The sequence below is a fragment of the Solanum dulcamara genome, chromosome 8 (assembly GCF_947179165.1).
Source record: "Solanum dulcamara chromosome 8, daSolDulc1.2, whole genome shotgun sequence".
Taxonomy (NCBI): Eukaryota; Viridiplantae; Streptophyta; class Magnoliopsida; order Solanales; family Solanaceae; genus Solanum; species Solanum dulcamara.
In genome coordinates, this window is record NC_077244.1 from 74,631,480 (window position 1) to 74,649,704 (window position 18,225).

The 18,225-nt window shown below is 33.1% G+C and overlaps 2 protein-coding genes across 2 annotated transcripts; one reads left to right on the top strand and one right to left on the bottom strand.

The window, feature by feature from the left end:
* Positions 1–1,191: 1,191 nt before the first annotated feature.
* Positions 1,192–2,205, top strand: LOC129901182 (uncharacterized). The gene is made up of 3 exons (XM_055976304.1): positions 1,192–1,250; positions 1,334–1,430; positions 1,683–2,205. The coding sequence occupies exons 2-3, from the start codon at positions 1,334–1,336 to the stop codon at positions 2,027–2,029; spliced, it is 444 nt and encodes a 147-aa protein (XP_055832279.1). The 5' UTR covers positions 1,192–1,250; the 3' UTR covers positions 2,030–2,205.
* Positions 2,206–6,790: 4,585 nt separating this feature from the next.
* LOC129899259 (receptor-like kinase TMK3) lies at positions 6,791–11,182 on the bottom strand. Its single transcript, XM_055974147.1, has 2 exons — positions 8,443–11,182; positions 6,791–7,720 (listed from the first exon to the last, which is right to left on the bottom strand). Exons 1-2 carry the CDS (start codon positions 10,868–10,870, stop codon positions 7,218–7,220), a joined length of 2,931 nt encoding a protein of 976 aa, XP_055830122.1. The 5' UTR covers positions 10,871–11,182; the 3' UTR covers positions 6,791–7,217.
* Between the last annotated feature and the right edge of the window lie 7,043 nt (positions 11,183–18,225).

Genomic DNA, 18,225 nt, shown 5'->3' on the forward strand with positions numbered 1-18,225 from the left:
AAAAAGGTCAGATGGACAGCTAGTAGTCATTCCTAGTATATGTGGATGACTTAATAGTTACTGGTAATAATCAGGACATGATCATTAAAGCAAAGGAAGATTTGAAAAACAAATTCAAAATGAAAGACCTTGGAGAACTTAAGTTCTTCTTGGGAATTGAAGTGGCTAGATCACAAGAGGGGATAGTTATGTGTCAAGGAAGTATGCTTTAGAATTAGTGGCATAAATTGGATTGAGTGGGGCAAAACCAGCTAGTACACCACTTGAAGTAAATAAGAAACTTACTTCTGTGAAATATGACAAAAATATACCAACTACAGGAGCAATTGAAGATAAAGTTCTAGAAGACCCAGCAACATATTAGAGGCTGGTAGGAAGGCTATTGTATCTTACAATAACTAGATCCGATATAACATTTGTAGTTCAAGTTCTCAGTTAATATATGCATGCTCCTAAGAAATCTCATATGGAATCTGTTCTGAGGGTAGTGAGATACATCAAAGGAACTCCTGGACTTGGACTGCTAATGCCAGCAAAAGAAACCAACCAACTCTATGCATATTATGACTCAGACTGGGGTGCTTGCCTTGAGACTAGAAGATTAGTTACTGGTTACCTAGTTAAGCTTGGTGGAGCTTTAATATCTTGGAAGTCTAAGAAACAAGAGACTGTGTCTAGAAGCTCAGCAGAAGCTGAGTTCAGAAGTATGGCAGCCTGCACTGCAGGACTTACATGGTTGATAGGTCTGCTCAAGAAGTTGGGGGTCCAAGTTCAACAACCAATAAAGCTAATGTGTGACAGCAAGACTGTTATTCAGATAGCTGCAAATCCCATATTCCATGAGAGAACTAAACACATTGATATTAATTGCCACTTCGTAAGAGAAAGGATCAGTCAAGAAAGAACAAATCACATGCCTACTGCAGAACAACTTGTAGACATTCTCACAAAAACATGACTTCGAGACATATTCAAGCCATCAGCTTGAGGGGGAGTGTTGAGTTAAAAAAACAAGCTGATGTAACCATAGTTAGTTAGCTAAACTAAGTTTGTTAGAAAGTGGTTAAAAAGTTAGTTAGGAAGTGCAGTTACAAAAGTGTGACTAAGCTAAAAGTTGTTACTGATTAAGTTGTATAAATATCCCACATGTGGTAGACTGAAGAAAGAAATTGAATGGGAATAAAGGTTCAACATTCTATTTCCTTACAATTAATGGGTTTGAATTTTTAGGTGTCAAGAATTTTAGATCGGTAAAATTAATTTTCTGCAATTTTAGTCTTCTTGATCATATTGTTTCTTTGAAATTAGCTTATATTCGAAATGTTTATATTAGATGCTAGGCCTTCAAGGATTTCTCAAATTCTCCAAATGCCAAGAAGATGAGCCAGTTTTCCTTGTTCAGCAGTGGCCAAGAATTGGCAAACTTAGTGGTGAGCTCCGATCTACTTCATCATTCTTGATTTACAGTCTCTGATCTTATAATCAGCCATACTTATTTCAACAATCCAACTAACTCTGTTCCAATTTTGCTTAAAGTTTACCAATATCATTCAAATGGTGCTATTGTTGCTTTTGTGTCCTTCCCTACTTGTAATGTTCAGAAGGATATAGTCTCTTCAGAATATCCTAAAGGTTCCCAATCTCCTTTGGACTTAATTTCTACCATAACCCTCATTTTTCAGCCAACAAAGCAGCAATAACCCTTTTTGCCTCACTACTGAAAGAGCACTCTGCCCTCAAAGAACAGTTGAGCAGTTTCAATCGGCTAATAATCACTGTAATTTCTTTGGGAGGTTCTATGACATCTGTATGCACTCTCTGGTTACTTGACAACATTATATTACTCCAAAGGATAATAACAAGCGTCCCACTTGCATCACGTTTGGTTTACCCTTTCTTGGTAACAAGCCATAGCAGAACGTCCATCATGGAATTGATCAAGAATCTTTCTCAAAGAAGAATAATGCCTTTGATCCTGGCAAGAAGCTATGGCTTGGCTAGAGTAGTACAAGAAGGTAACCCTGAATGAAGGAGGCTACTATGATAGTTTCAAATGCGGTCGCGAAGGAGGGTACTATGATAGTAAATTATTTTTTGTATCAAAGTCGATATGTACGACACAAATTAAGAACTCATTTACAGCAATCCAACTATCTTTATTTTCTTTTGTTTTTAATTTAAAATGGCATGCATTAATTAACTTCGTAAGTAAGTACTGTCTATCTTTAATTACTTTGCAAAATCCATATCCTTAACGTTTCTTTTCACGAATAACACTTTTATCTTTAATTGGTATAGACACTTATCCTGTCCTTTCATAGGCCTAAACAACTATATTACTGTATCTGTGAAGGACAGGCCTTCCAGCATTGAAAAGCATGGCAGGGACTTCAGTGCTGACATAGAATGCACCTGTAACACACAGAATGCACATGTAACGCACGAGATACACGTGTGATGCACAAAATGCTTGTGTAACGCATGAAATGCACACATACGAAGAACAGAAGAGAGAAAAAGAAAAAGAAAAGGAAGAAAAAAGTGGTTATTAGAATTCTCTCTTTTCATGCGCTAATTCTATGCTTAATCGAGTAGTTATGCATATTCTGATTCTCTTACCTTAGTTTAAACTATATTGGTTCAACCAGGTTTTTATCTGATTCTCTATTCGATAAAAATGTATATATTGAATTATATTAAAGCCTAGAAATAGCTGCTAACTTGCTACTTTATTGTATAAATCGCATATAGGATGGACTGTTTAGTTTGTTGATATTTTAGCTGATTTAATGTTCGTTGTTTGGATATCCATGATAGGTATTTGTAAAAGTTTTGGTCTAAAATTAGTTTGAATTCCTAATTTTGTCGGCTCTCTTGATGTTATTTTCCTTTGTTGTGTCTCTTGCCCTAAGATAATATAAGTTGTGCTTTTGCTGTTCGCAAGTGTATTATTTTATAATCTAAAGGTTCAATGGACTATGTAGTAGCATCAAGCATGTGTAACTTGTCGTGAATATAAAGTTTGTCTAATACTGCTAGAGTGACATTTTGAACTTTCCTCAAATTCTTGGTGTCCCTTTCTTTAGCCTTTCACTTTGTTGCTGCAATAGCAGTGTGTGTGCATGATGCTTCCCTTTGATTTAATTCTCTTCCAAATTGATAAGTGATTTATTCTGAGTATTTGATATTTACTACTCTCACTATCTATAACCATTCCTTTAATTTTTACGAGCCCAAAATCTGTGATATGAATTTTCTATTCACATGTTGTTTTGTTAAAATCATGCTTTAATAATGTAATAGTTAACTGGCCTATAATAAAAAATGAAAAATTCATAATCTCCCGGCTTACCGTATTTAATCTTGTGGTATGTTTTAATAGTGGTTATAGATGCATGCATGCTTTCATATTATTCTTGTGATATACTTGCAAATTGCAATGACTCCTGGTGCATATTCTCGTGATTATTTTCCATATTGAGTCATGACCGTACGTAATAAACTCAAATTTGATACTAATCCTTTATCATTTTGTTTATGTATAAACTCCCTTGAATTGAGTCCCTTTTCACTTGAATTACTATAAAATAGAGAACTAGACAAGTCATCATTTCACTTACCTAGATGAATGCATCACTTGTTTTAGAATACTGAAAACAAAAGTAGAAAAAAATAATCACAATTGTTTTATATGCACTGCGTGATTGTAATATTTTATAAATATTCATGTTTATATCTATTATCCGGTGTTTCAACGTGCATTTATTTTTCTTCTAACAACTAGAATTATATTCTTCTTTGAGAACTTTGTCATTACAAAACTTACATAATGTGTTTGTTTGATATATTCTTCCAATAGAATTATTTTATTTGGCTATTTGTTTGATATATTTGTAATTATTTGTCATTATGTGTTTAATTCCCGCAATTATAAATAGTTGCATTCATGACATAATTCCGCCAAATGGCAAAATTAGAATGCATTAAGGATAAGGTGGTTATGTGACTATTCAGAGTTGTCCTTCAGAAAAACACCCTTAATAATTCTGAAGTAATAAACGAGTAGTTAGTTCATGGTCGTCCAACATTGTTTATTGTTTCACCCCGCAATTGTCCACTCGGATGCCCGGTCTCTTTTTAAAGCCAACTCTCATCAATCTAGCATAGATTGGAAACTAAATTTTATTTTTAGTGCATTAACCTAAGACGACTTAGCACCCATGGTGTATTAAGTTCATTAGTAGACCGTCAAAAAGGTTCAGAACCTAACGACATATCATCCACTACGTGACATTTGAAAGACGTATGTATTTGTAACCAAACCTTTGCCCCTGGGATGGGATATTAATCTCCTTCGTCTTTTAGATGACTCTATTCTTGAAATTTGACATCGTCCTAAAAGTTTATTCATGAATTGTTGAGGATATGGTGGAGCGGTTTCAAAGCAGAACAAAAGAAAAAGGCCACCAAACATAATTAAACTTGCACATAAACAACTTAACAGTAAGCACAAAGTCGTTCTTATATAACTATACGTTGATGAAAAGAAAAAAAAGAATTCATTTAGCTAATATATTCATGAGCATGCCAAGACACGAACATCTCATGTGATCAAGTTTTAAGTTTTAAACTAAACCAAGGAAACTCATATTGTCATTAAACTAGTAACAATCACCGCAACACATTAGGCGAGAAAAAATAGTTTTACATGGATAAAATGTACGTGCAACACATGTAACGCACGAGATACACGTGTAACACACGTGTAATGCGCAAAATGCACGTGCATGAGATGCACGAAATGCATATGGGATGCACGAGATACACGTGTAACACACGAGATATAGGTGTAACGCATGAGATACAATGCACACAAATTTTAATTTTATTCATTATAGATATTTACTTGAGAGTTAACTTTAGTCCACCAATTTTATGGAGCCACCTAAAAATTATGTCATTATCTTGTTTTCAACTTGAAATATTTATTCGTAGATCAATATTTATTTTATCAAATTGAACATGGTGAACATGTAGAGAATTACAAATATGTTGCTATCATTTTCTATGAGATTTAAACTAGAAACTCTCTAAAAGGTTGACTGCACAATTGTCTCTTTAAAAGAGAATTGTATCGAGAGCTTTTCCACAATTAACTAAGTAGATTCTGAATACTAAATAGATACCTGTTTATGTACTTTATCCATGTGAAACTATTAATTTCTTGCATAATGTGTTGTGGTGATTGTTACTATAGTTTATTAACAATATGAGTTGCCTTGGTCGACCAACTGTGAGGAGTCAAATGGAATCAAATCTGCCAAAAAAGAAAGCTCTATCCATCACAATCAAACTCTTTTTGTCCAGGTTTTCAGACTGAATTCTTTAATACCTAAAAGAAATTAAATTGCATAAAAATCTTTCTTCCCAAAAAAGCATAAATATATGTTAAAAATCTTTCTTCCCAAAAAAGCATAAATATATGTTGCTTTGTGAACTGACTTGTTTGTTCTCAACTTTCTAAAAGAAAATTAGCAAATTTGTGTATTTCCACCGTTCAACTCAATGCATGCGTAGTCAATGAAGTCCTATTCCAAAATAAGGCCACATACATCAAAATAATATAGGCTAGCCAAACTATTTATACATACATAACAAAAGCCTAACGTACCGAACTAAGTCAAACAACCTCTAACAAATAGTTCTAAAAAGACTATTTTTCATTTTCAACATATGTACAGCTACAAAATACTAACATAATAATACTACTATTGCTATAGATAGAATTATTCAAAATTAAGAAAAGCAAGCTATCTTAACACCTAGATAGAAAATGCATGCATTTCATTTTTCAATCAATGTTATCCTTTACATCTAAGAAAGCTTACCCGATCATAAATCACTATTACTATATTCTCTTTGTGTGTATGGTATTCACTCCCTTAGTTTCAATTTCCTTGTCTGACTTTTCCTATTAATTTATTTATTTTTATAAAATCTCTTTTGCAATTCTTAAATTTTAACTTTTCAACTATAAGATTAAAAAATATTTTGATATATTCAAAATATCTTTAATTTAAGATCATAAGATTAAAAAAAATTGTTACAGTCAATTTTTGAAAACTAAGTCCAAAATTATTTTTATAACTTGGCAAAATTGTTATTTTTGAAAATAGCATCGCCCCATAATTTTTAGATAATTAAGAAAAACATCTAAAAGACTTTTAAAAATCTCTTATTTTGAAAACCAAAGTCTAAAAAAGGAACAAGTTAAATACTTTAAAAAATTCATAAAGCATGATCTGCAGCGGACTTTATCGAAACAATTATGTTCTATTTTCTTCCCCCTGCATTGTTATAGGAAGCATTCCCATGGATTTAGTTCTTACTGAACACATCTTAGTTTGTGTTTAGTATATATATATATATATATATATATATATATATATATATATATATATATAGATTATACCTTGATAAATTAAACTATGTAACAATCCACCCTCATTCTTTAGTTTGTTGAGTAGCATTTTCTTTTCAAGCTAGTTAATATTCACAGGAACTTCAACTTCTTTCTGAGATCTGTTTCTTTCTATTCCCTCGTTGGGTAATAGTTTGGTTTGACGAATTATCTTATAAAGTCACCCAACTTTGTCGTGTGACATAATTTTACAAGATAATTCCTGACTTTTTGAGATATTTACTCATTAACAGCAACTCGCGTATTGCCACTTCATAATTGCCTGTAGCAGTAGTGTATACAAAATTACTTCTAGTAGACTTCTTATAATCAAGAAAATCAAACCCTTTTTTGCATAATAATTTGAGCATCACTCTCCTTAATAGCAAGTATATGGTCCACAATAGCTTACCCTCAGAAGACAAAAAAGATTCTCAGCAGTGTCATGTAATAACTTATACAGCAAATTGGACAATCTATTCTAAATAACTTTTACAAGCAACATTCAAAACAAATGACTGTGTAAACAACATTAAATTGAAAAGATTTTTCAGTTTTTTGCTCTGTATCTAGAAGACACCAGTTTGATCACTTGATCAATCATTCATAGCAACTCGGTATCTGTATATTCACCATAGACTGAACGCAATGCCTCTATCTATTATTTTCACTAGGCAAAAGCAAATTTGATGTCGAAAATGCCAGCAAAACTAATAGTAAGGAAGCAATGGACTTTGGTAGCCAGAACCAACTTCACCTATCGAGCATCGTTGGATGTAAAAGAATCCGCAAATCCAGTTGGCTTAGCAGGAATACTTCCTCTGCTATCTTGACTAGTACCGGTGAAGTCACCAGTGTCTGCATCCTGCCAGTCCTTCAACATTTCTGGCAGAGGTAGACTGTAGTCAATTCCTGAATATTCATTGGACTCTTCTACAGGTTTCCAAGACTCAACTAGTTGGCCAAGCACATTCACAACGTGTGACATGTCAGGCCTGTGATTGGGATCTCTTGCAGTGCAATGTCCAGCTAATTCAGCCATAGTGCAAATGCTCTTGTGGATATCTTCCTTCACGTCAAGAGCTGGATCAACGGAAGCAAGGAGATTTTCTTTATTCGATTTTATCTGCCAGAACCACTCAACTAGATATCGAGTTTCCTCGGATCGATGCTCATCAAGGGCGGTTAGTCCAGTCACAAGTTCCATCAACACCACCCCAAAGCTGAAGACATCTATTTTAGTTGTGACTTTTCCTGTCACTGGAGAGGTAAAATTTGAGTTAAGATATATGAAATGTGACTAGGTAATTAGTTCAACAAGACAGAACTTAGATATACGGGGAACATAAAGATTTAAGTAATCACTAGTTTCAACACCAAAATTAACAGGTAATTTAAAAAGCAGCTGATCAGCATGACACGCTTGTTGAAAAGCTTCACGCAAACATATTTCAGTACCATGCCTCAAGAGAAAAGTATCTTAATTGGGATAGAGTTTCCATTTCTTCTGTGGCGATGAGATGATAATTATGCCATGAAATCGTATGGAGTGAGGACGTGAAACTTTCTACTTGAATTGCTTAACAAAGATATTGAAAAGAATGAGAATGTCACTGAGATGTGAGATTGATACAACAATGTCCGAGGTATATCAATTTAGTAGGCACAACAACAACATAAAAGAAAAAAAAACAAAAATGCTCCATTAGTTACTCTGTTCTCTTTTGGCTGCAGAAGGGAGGGCTTGGAATATGCCCAAGGTCAGAAGCCCAATTCAGCAGTCTTGTTTCACATTATAGAACTGACACACTTAAAAAAATACAGGGACTAGAAGTGGATTGGTTCCGTTAGGGTAGAGATGTGCTCATGTAACAGGTTACCAGAGTAAAAAATACAATTGATGCTAAAATGACAATATTTACCAGAACAGTCAAAATGAGTGTCTAAGAAAGAGATACCAATGGAAAAAAATGCACACATACCAGCATACTCAGGAGCAAGATATCCAAATGTTCCTGCAAGCCTTGTTGCAACAGACCTTTCTTTGTCGGGAGCGAGTTTCACTAATCCAAAATCAGAAACTTTTGCCCTAAAATCATCATCTAGAAGAATGTTTGATGATTTGAGATCGCGATGTATGAAGCTTTGGTGTGCCAAATTATGAAGGTACTCCATCCCTCGAGCGACATCTAGAGCAATATTGAGTCTTTTTGTCCATGATAAAGGCTCTAAGTTCAGGATCTTCCAGCGGAAAAGATGTCTACTCAGAGCGCCCTTAGACATATATTCATATACCAAAAGCCTTTCATTTCCTTCAATGGAATAACCCAAAAGTGAAACTAAATGGCGATGCCGAACCTTAGAAAGCACGGCTATTTCTGCTTGAAATTCATCTAATGCCTTGCTATTGATAATGGCAGATTCCATTCTCTTCACCGCAATTTGAATTCCATCTTCAATTACGCCTTTGTAAACAACTCCAAAGCCACCACGACCAAGCTCATTCTCTGGTGCAAAATTATTGGTTACCCTCCGAAGGTCCTGGGTTGAAATGACAAGGTTTCCAATCTCAATCACTCGACTACCTTTTGTTCCACCACTAGTTGTAGTTGTAGTACCACTCTGTAAACTGTACATCATGGGATCTTCTAAGACAGAGATCTTAACAATGTTATCTTGATCGAATGGCTCTTTGGGGTGGATAACAGTAATACCTGAATCCTTCTCTCGTTTTCTCTTGCTCTTGAAAAACATAACAACAGCAAGAAGAGATAAGATCACAGAAGCTGCAGTTACAACTATAATGATCATGGTCTTATCATGGCTCTCTGATGTGGTCTGCCCTTTGGTTCCACTAGGAGCTTTCGAGTCTGAACCTGAACTTTTCTCTGGGGAAGGCGGTGTATCTGATAATGTTGGCTGATTATCACCGGGAGACGGGCTTTTCGGTGGTAACTCCTTACTTGGTTTAGGACTGTGGCTCAATGGAGGAAATGGGCTAATACTCAGAGGAGGAGCTGCCACAGTTTCATTAGCAATAAGATGGGCATTTCCGTCTGTAATGACTATCACACTATCCCGGAATTTTGGTAATGGTGGATCAAAATTGTTCCCACTTAAGTCCAACAATCTCAAATATCTGAGCTCTGTTAAGTTTGCTGGAACTCGGCCGTGCAAACTATTTCCTTTTAAGTGAACTTCAAGCAGTGAATCCAAGTTTGCAAGTGAAGGGCTAAGCGTACCCATAAGGTTCTTGTTCCGTAGATTAACAATCGTAACCTGGCCTTTAGGATTGCAACTGATTCCCAACCAAGGACCTGTACATGGATCATTACCACTCCATTCAGGAGCAAGGTTGGCTGGATAATTCCAACCGCCGAGAAGATCTAAAAGTGCATTGACTTGAGGAGCACAAGGACTACCAGGAGTCGGCTGGCAGAAAGAATTTGAGGAATATGTAGCATTAACAGCTCTAAACTTTGGGATAGGACCCATTAGTTTATTATTGTTCAAGTCTAACACACTCAAGTTTAGATTTGCCAAACCTTGCGGAATCAGACCAACGAGTTGATTTCCGTTTAAATCAAGTTCCTTCAAGTCATTCAAACCACCAATTGTATCAGGAATTGGTCCACTAAAACTGTTGCCTTGAAGCCATAACAACATAAGCTGATCCATAGTACTAATTAAGTCGATTGGACCCGTCATTCCAGGACTATCTTGATTATTCAACCACAAAATCCGAAGCATTGAATCACGAAAACTGTCTGGTATCTTACCAGTTAAACGATTATATGACAGCTTCAAAGCACTTAGAGAAGACAATTTCCCCAAAAAATCAGGCACAGGTCCAACTATATTGCATTGCACACAAGAAAAATTTGTCAACTGAGCTGAATCTTGCAACTCAGTCGGAATAGACCATCCACTCTTATTAAATGGATTCTTATCCAAAGCCAAAACTTGAACATTGCTAAGACCATTAAAGAAATCACCAGGGATTGTATCGAATTGATTGTTGTCCAAGTATGCGTATTTCAAATCAGATAATCCACTGAAACTAGGTAATTTCCCACTAAAACTATTACCCTGAAGGCCAAGATTTTCAAGCTTATCTAGTTCATTCAAGTTCTGTGGTAAAGGACCCTTTAAACCCAAACTCTGAACCTGAATTTGGGTGACTCTGCCACTTGTACAGAACACATGAGGCCAGGCAGGAGGACCACAGGGATCATTCCCCATCGAAGGCCATCGCAATAGTTCTGGATTCTCTAATCCATTTCTAAAAGCATTCAAAATCTTGAAATCATTCGGACTTGTTACACCAGAAACAACATTTACAAAACATACACCTAATGTACATAAGTATATAACTCCTCTGAAATCACAATACATATATACATGCATCATGAAATTACAAGATTCATAAAATTACATACTTTTTCCTCAAGAATTCTGAACCCCAGATGAACAGAGTAGATAACAGTAACATATAAGGATCAAAGTACATAATAACTTAATTGTAAAAATGGTACCTTTTTTTATAATGTGAGTGAATTTTTGAAGAAAGAAAGAAGAAGAGAGATGAGTTAGCTAACAGTTGTGGTGTAGTGTGGATCAAACCCTAAAGGCAAGTACAAATCCATGACACCCTCTCCCTCTGTCCTTTGATTTCTCACAATTCTGTTTTCTTCTTTTACTTTTTATTCTTTTTCCGTTTTTATAGTAAATCTTTCTTTGGATTTGATAGTTAATTAATTAATTTGTGTAAATGGTCAGTGAGATCTTCAGAATCTAATAAAAGGGCAGCCCTGGTGCACTTAAGCTCCCGCTATGCGCAGGGTCCGGGGAAGGGCCCGACCACAAGGGTCTGTTGTACGCAGCCTTACCTTGCATTTCTGCCAGAGGCTGTTTCCAAGGCTTGAACCCGTGACCTCCTGGTCACATGGCAGCAACTTTACCAGTTACTCCAAGGCTCCCCTTCATCTTCAGAATCTAATGTCTAAATTATTTACTATTTTAATTATACTAATTTCATTGAGTGGATAAAGAAAATAGGAATCATGTCTTCAGTTAGGAGTATTCATGGATTGATTTGAGTCAATTTAAAATCAAATTCCAATTATTAGTTTGATTTTTAATTGTTAAAATCAAACTAAATTAAATATTATTTTGTTTTGATTTATTTTTTTGGTTTTAATTTGGTACAGAATTTAAAAAAATAAAAAATAAATTGGTATAATTATAAAGTAGAAATATAGAAAATATATTAAAATATTATTTAATTTCGTAGTCCTGAAAAATTGAAAATAAAAATTATTCAAAAAATGAAAGAAAAAAATTATTTTTCAATAAATTAAAAAAAAAAAATTGAAATAGGTTGATTGTGCTATTTTGGTTCGATTTTTTTTTTATTAAGAAACCTAATCAATTTACAATTGCAAATGATAGAATTATTATTATTTTGTAAGGAAAAAAGGGGTGACGTTATCAAATGAAGAAATGGTGGTGTCGGTGGTGTGGTTTTAGAGATGATGATGAGAGCAACATTCGACCAAATGGCCTTCCCTTTTTTGTTTTTATTTCCTTTGCATGCGTATCAATTTTGTGGTGTCAACAAACCCCACATGGTCTCTTTTTGTCATTTTCTTCTCTACGTAACATTAATATTGCTATTTATTACTTTGTTTTCTTTTAGTTTTTAGCAGTCGACATTAATGTTAAAGTCCAATTATTTGAAGTAGCATCGTGTAGGGTCTATGTGAAGGAAGCCTTAGTTGTAAAGAATTTTTTTTATATCTAGGATTTAAAATTGATACTTCTAGTTAAAGTGGAAGAAGCTTCATTCATCTACTGCATCACATTATTTTTATTGTGACTTTTATTAGTTAATTTAGTTTTCATATAAATATTATTACTCACGTAACTTTCTTGAAAATCAATTTATCATTTCTATTGAATAGAGCGTGAAAAAAAATATTTTCCTATTTTTTGAGTATTACCCATACGATACAATATGAAAGTTTTAATAGGACCAGTTAAGATGACAAAAGTTACTGTTAAAAATCAATGCACGCAATTTTAGTTATAGTGAGTCACTGATCCCCGGTTATTGAATATAATCCTCTACAAAATAATCAAAAAAGTCTGCACATTTTGATCAATTCAAAGTGAAAAACAGAGTCATTCTCTTAATAAAAGCGGTATTTCAAAAATATTCAAATCAAAATATAGCTTCCAAAATGAATTTTGAATTAGTGGATATAGTCAAAGAAAGTAGTGATGCAATCAGACAGATAAAATATGTGTGTAACAGGTTCAAGTTAGACAACATTTTCTTACTACCAAGAGCATATATATCATGTATATGTTTGTGAGAGTGAGTGTGACAAAAATTACTTAAAATTATATATAAATTTTCTAATTTATAAAAAATATATATAATGTATTCAATGATTAGAACATTAAAAAGTGAAACACACTTAAGTATAAATTTTGAATAAGTCTCTACCCTATATGGAAAAGAGAGCGAGGAATTCATTAATGTTGTATCATGTTGGTTGGAACCATTTGTATTATTAAAATAAGTCCATCGATCACGGATCCTCACGCCTCCTTAACAACTTGATTGAATCCACATTAAATAAAGCTTTTTCTACTTTGCATTTACCTAGTATTTGACTTTAGATTTTTAAATATTTTTGATAAATTATTTTTGGGTGAAGTTTTATTGCTAAATTTTTTTAAAAGAATATTTGACTATTTTAAAAAGTATTATTTTATACTCATAAATTCTAAAAATTATTTTAAATACCCATAAGTTTGTATTATTATTTTATAATGAACACGTTTTATTAAAAAAAAATTATAACATAATTAATAACAATCAACCAAAAATAAAATAACAATATGAGCAAGACCAATATATTAATCGCATTAAAAACAATTTTAGAAAGGAATAGTCTGATTATTTATTAATAGATAGAGGTGTTATTTAATGGTGTTGGTTGGTCACGTTAATGGAGTAAGTTGGTAGATAAATATTAGTTGAAATTAATAAATGATGAGTGTTTTTATAAAATATAAAAGTTTGGGTAATTTTTAAATTTTTAAAACTTTTCAAATATTAGAACTTGACCCAAGTTCTAGTTTTTTCTAGAACTTGGGATCTTGGGATGTTTGCCAAATATATTTGCCAAGTAATGACAAATTACATAGCCAAACATTAGTTTCCAAGTTTTTTTCAAGTTTTTCCCAAAAACTATTTAGGGTCAAACGGCACCTCAAAGCTTTAATTTTTTTTATGACCTCCTTGTGACATATTATTCTATTCATTTTAACTTATTCGTATGATTTTGATTTGACACGAAGTTAAAAAAAGTTTTTAAAAAATTAAATTTTATGGCCTTAAATTAAAAATATGTAGGATTTATCAAAATATTTTTTAATTTTGTGTTTTTAAGTAGGTCATGTGAAAAAGTAAAATTAAAAAATTGCCAAAAAATAGTTTTTAAAAATAGATTAAAAATCAAGTAAGATAAATAAATTGAAATAACGAAACAAAACGAAAGAGTAATTTGTATTGGCCTGATACCAAAGAGGTGAACTCTTAATTGAGATAATTACGCCACATGGTCATTCGACAAAAATAATTACCAAAAAAATGGACATTTACTATATAGGCATGTATAATCAGTGTATATTTCATGTATAATCAAGCTATATTCAGTTTTTTGAGTGTATCATAATGTATATTCAGCGTATAGCTCATATATAAGTAATATAAATAAAATATGGTTATATTTATTGTAAACTACTTAGTTTATTGTATATATTTGAAATTGTCCCCTATTAATTTGTTCAATTCGATCGTTACCAAATAAAGTAATTTTCCATTCTACTTTGTGAAATGGTTCACAGAACTTTGTTTCGTGAAAAGAATTAAAAACTTGAATTTTCGTTCTATATACTGGTTAAACTTTGAGAAAAAAATAGGCTTATTCAAATGATATGCTTGCAAATAATATTTAGGGTAAATTAAATATACATTTTTCAATATAACATTGGTTTAAAATTATCTTTATTCACTAATGATGGAAGATTTTCAATATATAAATATTTTTTTTAAAAGGAAAATGGTCACATACCTTTAAACCATGCAAAATAATCGAATTTTGCTTCTGAACTCTGCGAAATTGTGTAAATTCATTTTTGTCGGCCATCACATGTCCACATCCATCATCTCTCTAAATCAATCACCATATAATTACAATTGATTCCCACCACTATTATGTTATCATCATTTTCACTCCTAATGACAGTCGCAAATAAAAATAAACAAGAATTTCATTTAAAAAAATCATCAAATTCAACAATCTCTCTCATACCTATGTCTCTACCCTTTTTTTCCTGCCACCATTTTATGTAAGATCACCAACTTTAAACCGCTATAACATACCTTTGATCGCCATAACGTTGTTACAAATGATTTGTGTACCTAGGTTTGTTTTAACGTTAGGGACATGATTGTAGAGTTTTGACATATATTGTTACTGATCATCTGAGAAGAATTTGTGTCGATGAAGTTTCGATTGAAGTTAATATTTAATTTGATGATTTAATTGTTTTATATTTGAGTTTCATTAAGAATATTGATTTAATGCTTGTGGTCTGTGGATAGTTATTGTGGAAAGTTTTGAATTTTGAAGAAGTGAATGTTAGATGGTGCATAACAAAGCCCCCTTCTTCAAAGAAAATATTTCCAAGGGAAAAAATCTATTTTTTTTTCTTGATAATATTAACAGGCATACTCCAATTATGATCAATAATGCACGGAGTTCTCAATAAATTAATATGAAACATGTGTCTTGCCCTTATAATATATGCATGTATTTTAATTATTTAATTATAATTAAGTGATCGACATGTATAAATTAATTGAAGGGCATATTTAGCTCATGTCTCTGTCAAAACCAAATTCCTCTACGTCTGCATGCAACTGAAGTACTGATATTTCTTTCTTTCTTTTTTATATTTTTTCTTTGTTTTGGGGCTGGGGGCCAAAATTAGGTGAAATATCTTTTTCAAATTTTGTTCAGCCAACTAAGGATGTACTATTATTTTCAATTCATATGATTCTTCCATCTCTTGTCAACTATTACATGCACCCCTTTTCTCAACACAATTTAACATATTATTATTACTCCTATTATTTAAGGGAAATTATTGTATTTGAAATATAAACGTTACATTTAATGTTAACGTCTTGATTTGACTTAAAAGTTACTGAAAAAAGAGTTGAAAATATCTCTCTCTGTTATGCGGAGACTTCTTTTTTTTTTTGGAAAAAAAAACTTGAATAGAGTTGTTTTTATAGAATGCATTTTATATTTTTATTTATTAGTTTTTGGCAGATAATTTATTTTTAAAAAAACAGTGAAATTAAACGAAGTGCAGTGTAAACCTTTCTAAAAGTCGCAACATTAATGCTATTCTCTCAAGGTCCAACATCGATAATTACACTGGCTATATTGTTGTTGTGTCTGTGTCCAACAGATCAGCTGGAAAAACCAGAGGCTTGAAGGTTGATGTAATGACCTGTTTGGTCATTTTGAGAATGAGTCATCTCTCTTCCATAAAATACTCTCTCCGAAAAAAAAAAATTAAATTATAAATTTGGACTAAATATAGTTATTTAATTGGGGGGGGGGGAAATTTAGATAACTTAATTAATTAATGAACTAAAATGGTTAATTTATTTAATATCTTATACCAGTTAGCTCATATAATAGAATGAGTAGTGAAATTTAGGACTGTTAATTCATAATCATTTTTTTTAAAAGGAAGAAACTTGCCCTAGAACGTGACTTTGTGCGGCTTCGGCAACGAAAGACAACATTCTGGTAAGTGAACCTCTTTTTCTTGATTCAAAATTTGTCATGCATACATTAAAACTTGATAGATGCTCAAATCAACTATATATTAATGTGATTGGATATTGAAATTGAGGTGCAAGCTGTCACGTTCCTATGGTTTGAAGTTTTGAGGGGACAACATTTTTTGTTTTCCATAATTAACTAAAGTAAAAAAAAAATGTGAGGTAATGATTAGTTAATTTGTATGGCAGGTTGGGATTGGAAAGAACTAAAGAAATAAATATATATATATAAATATATATATGGGGTTCTTGGTTGCTGCTGTGGGTGTAATTCTTTGGAATTATTGGATGACTAAATATTTGGCAATATTAGTGACTAATTAGGAGTAGAAATTATACGAATATTATTAGGTGTTAATTGGAGGAATTAAGCCATAACCCTAGCCTTGAAATTTAGAAAATATAATATTTGATTTATTAATTGGCATCAAGATTTGGGAACTTGATTATAGACTTGTGTAAGTTTGGGGTCTAGGCTAGACATGGGTGTTGTTAGTTTTGAAATCTTATTGTGGTTAATTATTTGTTTAGATCATACTTATTTAGAAACCCAGCGAAAAGGGAAGGCTCAGGTATCGGAGTAATTGCGTGATTATTTAAGGCAAGTGAATTTCTAAATCTCGATTTAAGCTTGTAGATGCTTGTATTTTCGTGTTATGTGTACTGGAGAATTGGACTGGGTTATTGACTGTATGGTTGGCCTTAAAAATGGAGATAAGGGGTATAAAATGGTGATCTAATGATATGTATTGGTGGAATTGATATGTTGTGATTATGGATTTATTTTGGACATGTGAAATGACTATGTTGATGTGAGATAGGAAAAATTATTATTGTTGTCATGTTATTATCATGAATTATATGAACATGAATTGATTGCATTGGTTCTGACATATTGTGTTGAGACTGAAAATGATATGAAACAAAAGGGGTCGGGCCACAAGCTCTGTGGCAGGTAATATGAAACAAAGGGGTCGGACCACACGCTCCGTGGCAGGTATTATGAAATAAAGGGGTCGATCCACACGCTCCGTGACAAGATATATATATTGAGGGGATGGGCCACACGTCCCGTGGTAGGTTACATGGACAGAAATGTCCCCCATGGATTCCGAACTATGATTCAGCGGATGTGTACCGATAGGACAGACATGCATCATTTCATTGCATCGCATTTTGTTGATATTGTGAATTTGTGTTTATCCCTACATTGCTATGTATATGTTGACTTGACTTGATATGAATCATTGATGAGATTATTGATGAGTATTCGTGGACTATATTGCTGCTGTTATTGTACAAGTGTAGAGTTGGACTGGTTTTATGCAGGTTGTAGTTAAGGAGGTTCGGTTGGAAGGAAAGGAGTACTTGTATTATTAAGTTTGGCTTAGTTTTAGTTATCCACTTGCTGAGTACCGTGTTGTTTGGTACTCACCCCTTGCTTCCACACTTGTGTAGGTTGTGAGCACAGGCCTGCTTGATCTCCTACGGTTTACTACCGCTTCTGAGGATATTATCATTCCGAGTGTTGAGGTAGCTGTTACATCCATCTAGCGGACACCTCTTACTCTTTTATTATGTTTTAGTCTTATTCTAGAGACGAAGACATTATGACTGTATTTCTTTTCGTACTTTGGTAATACACTAGTGGCTTGTATACGTGACAACCAATCTTGGGGATTTGAGTTTATCTTACGTGCTTTCGGTTAAGTTAAAGTTTGATTTACCTCATTTTCTTCCGCATCTACTTTCTGTCGGTTATTAGGCTGACTTATCTCGGTGGGTTGAGATGAGTGCCATCACACCCGGATTCGGGTCGTGACAGTTG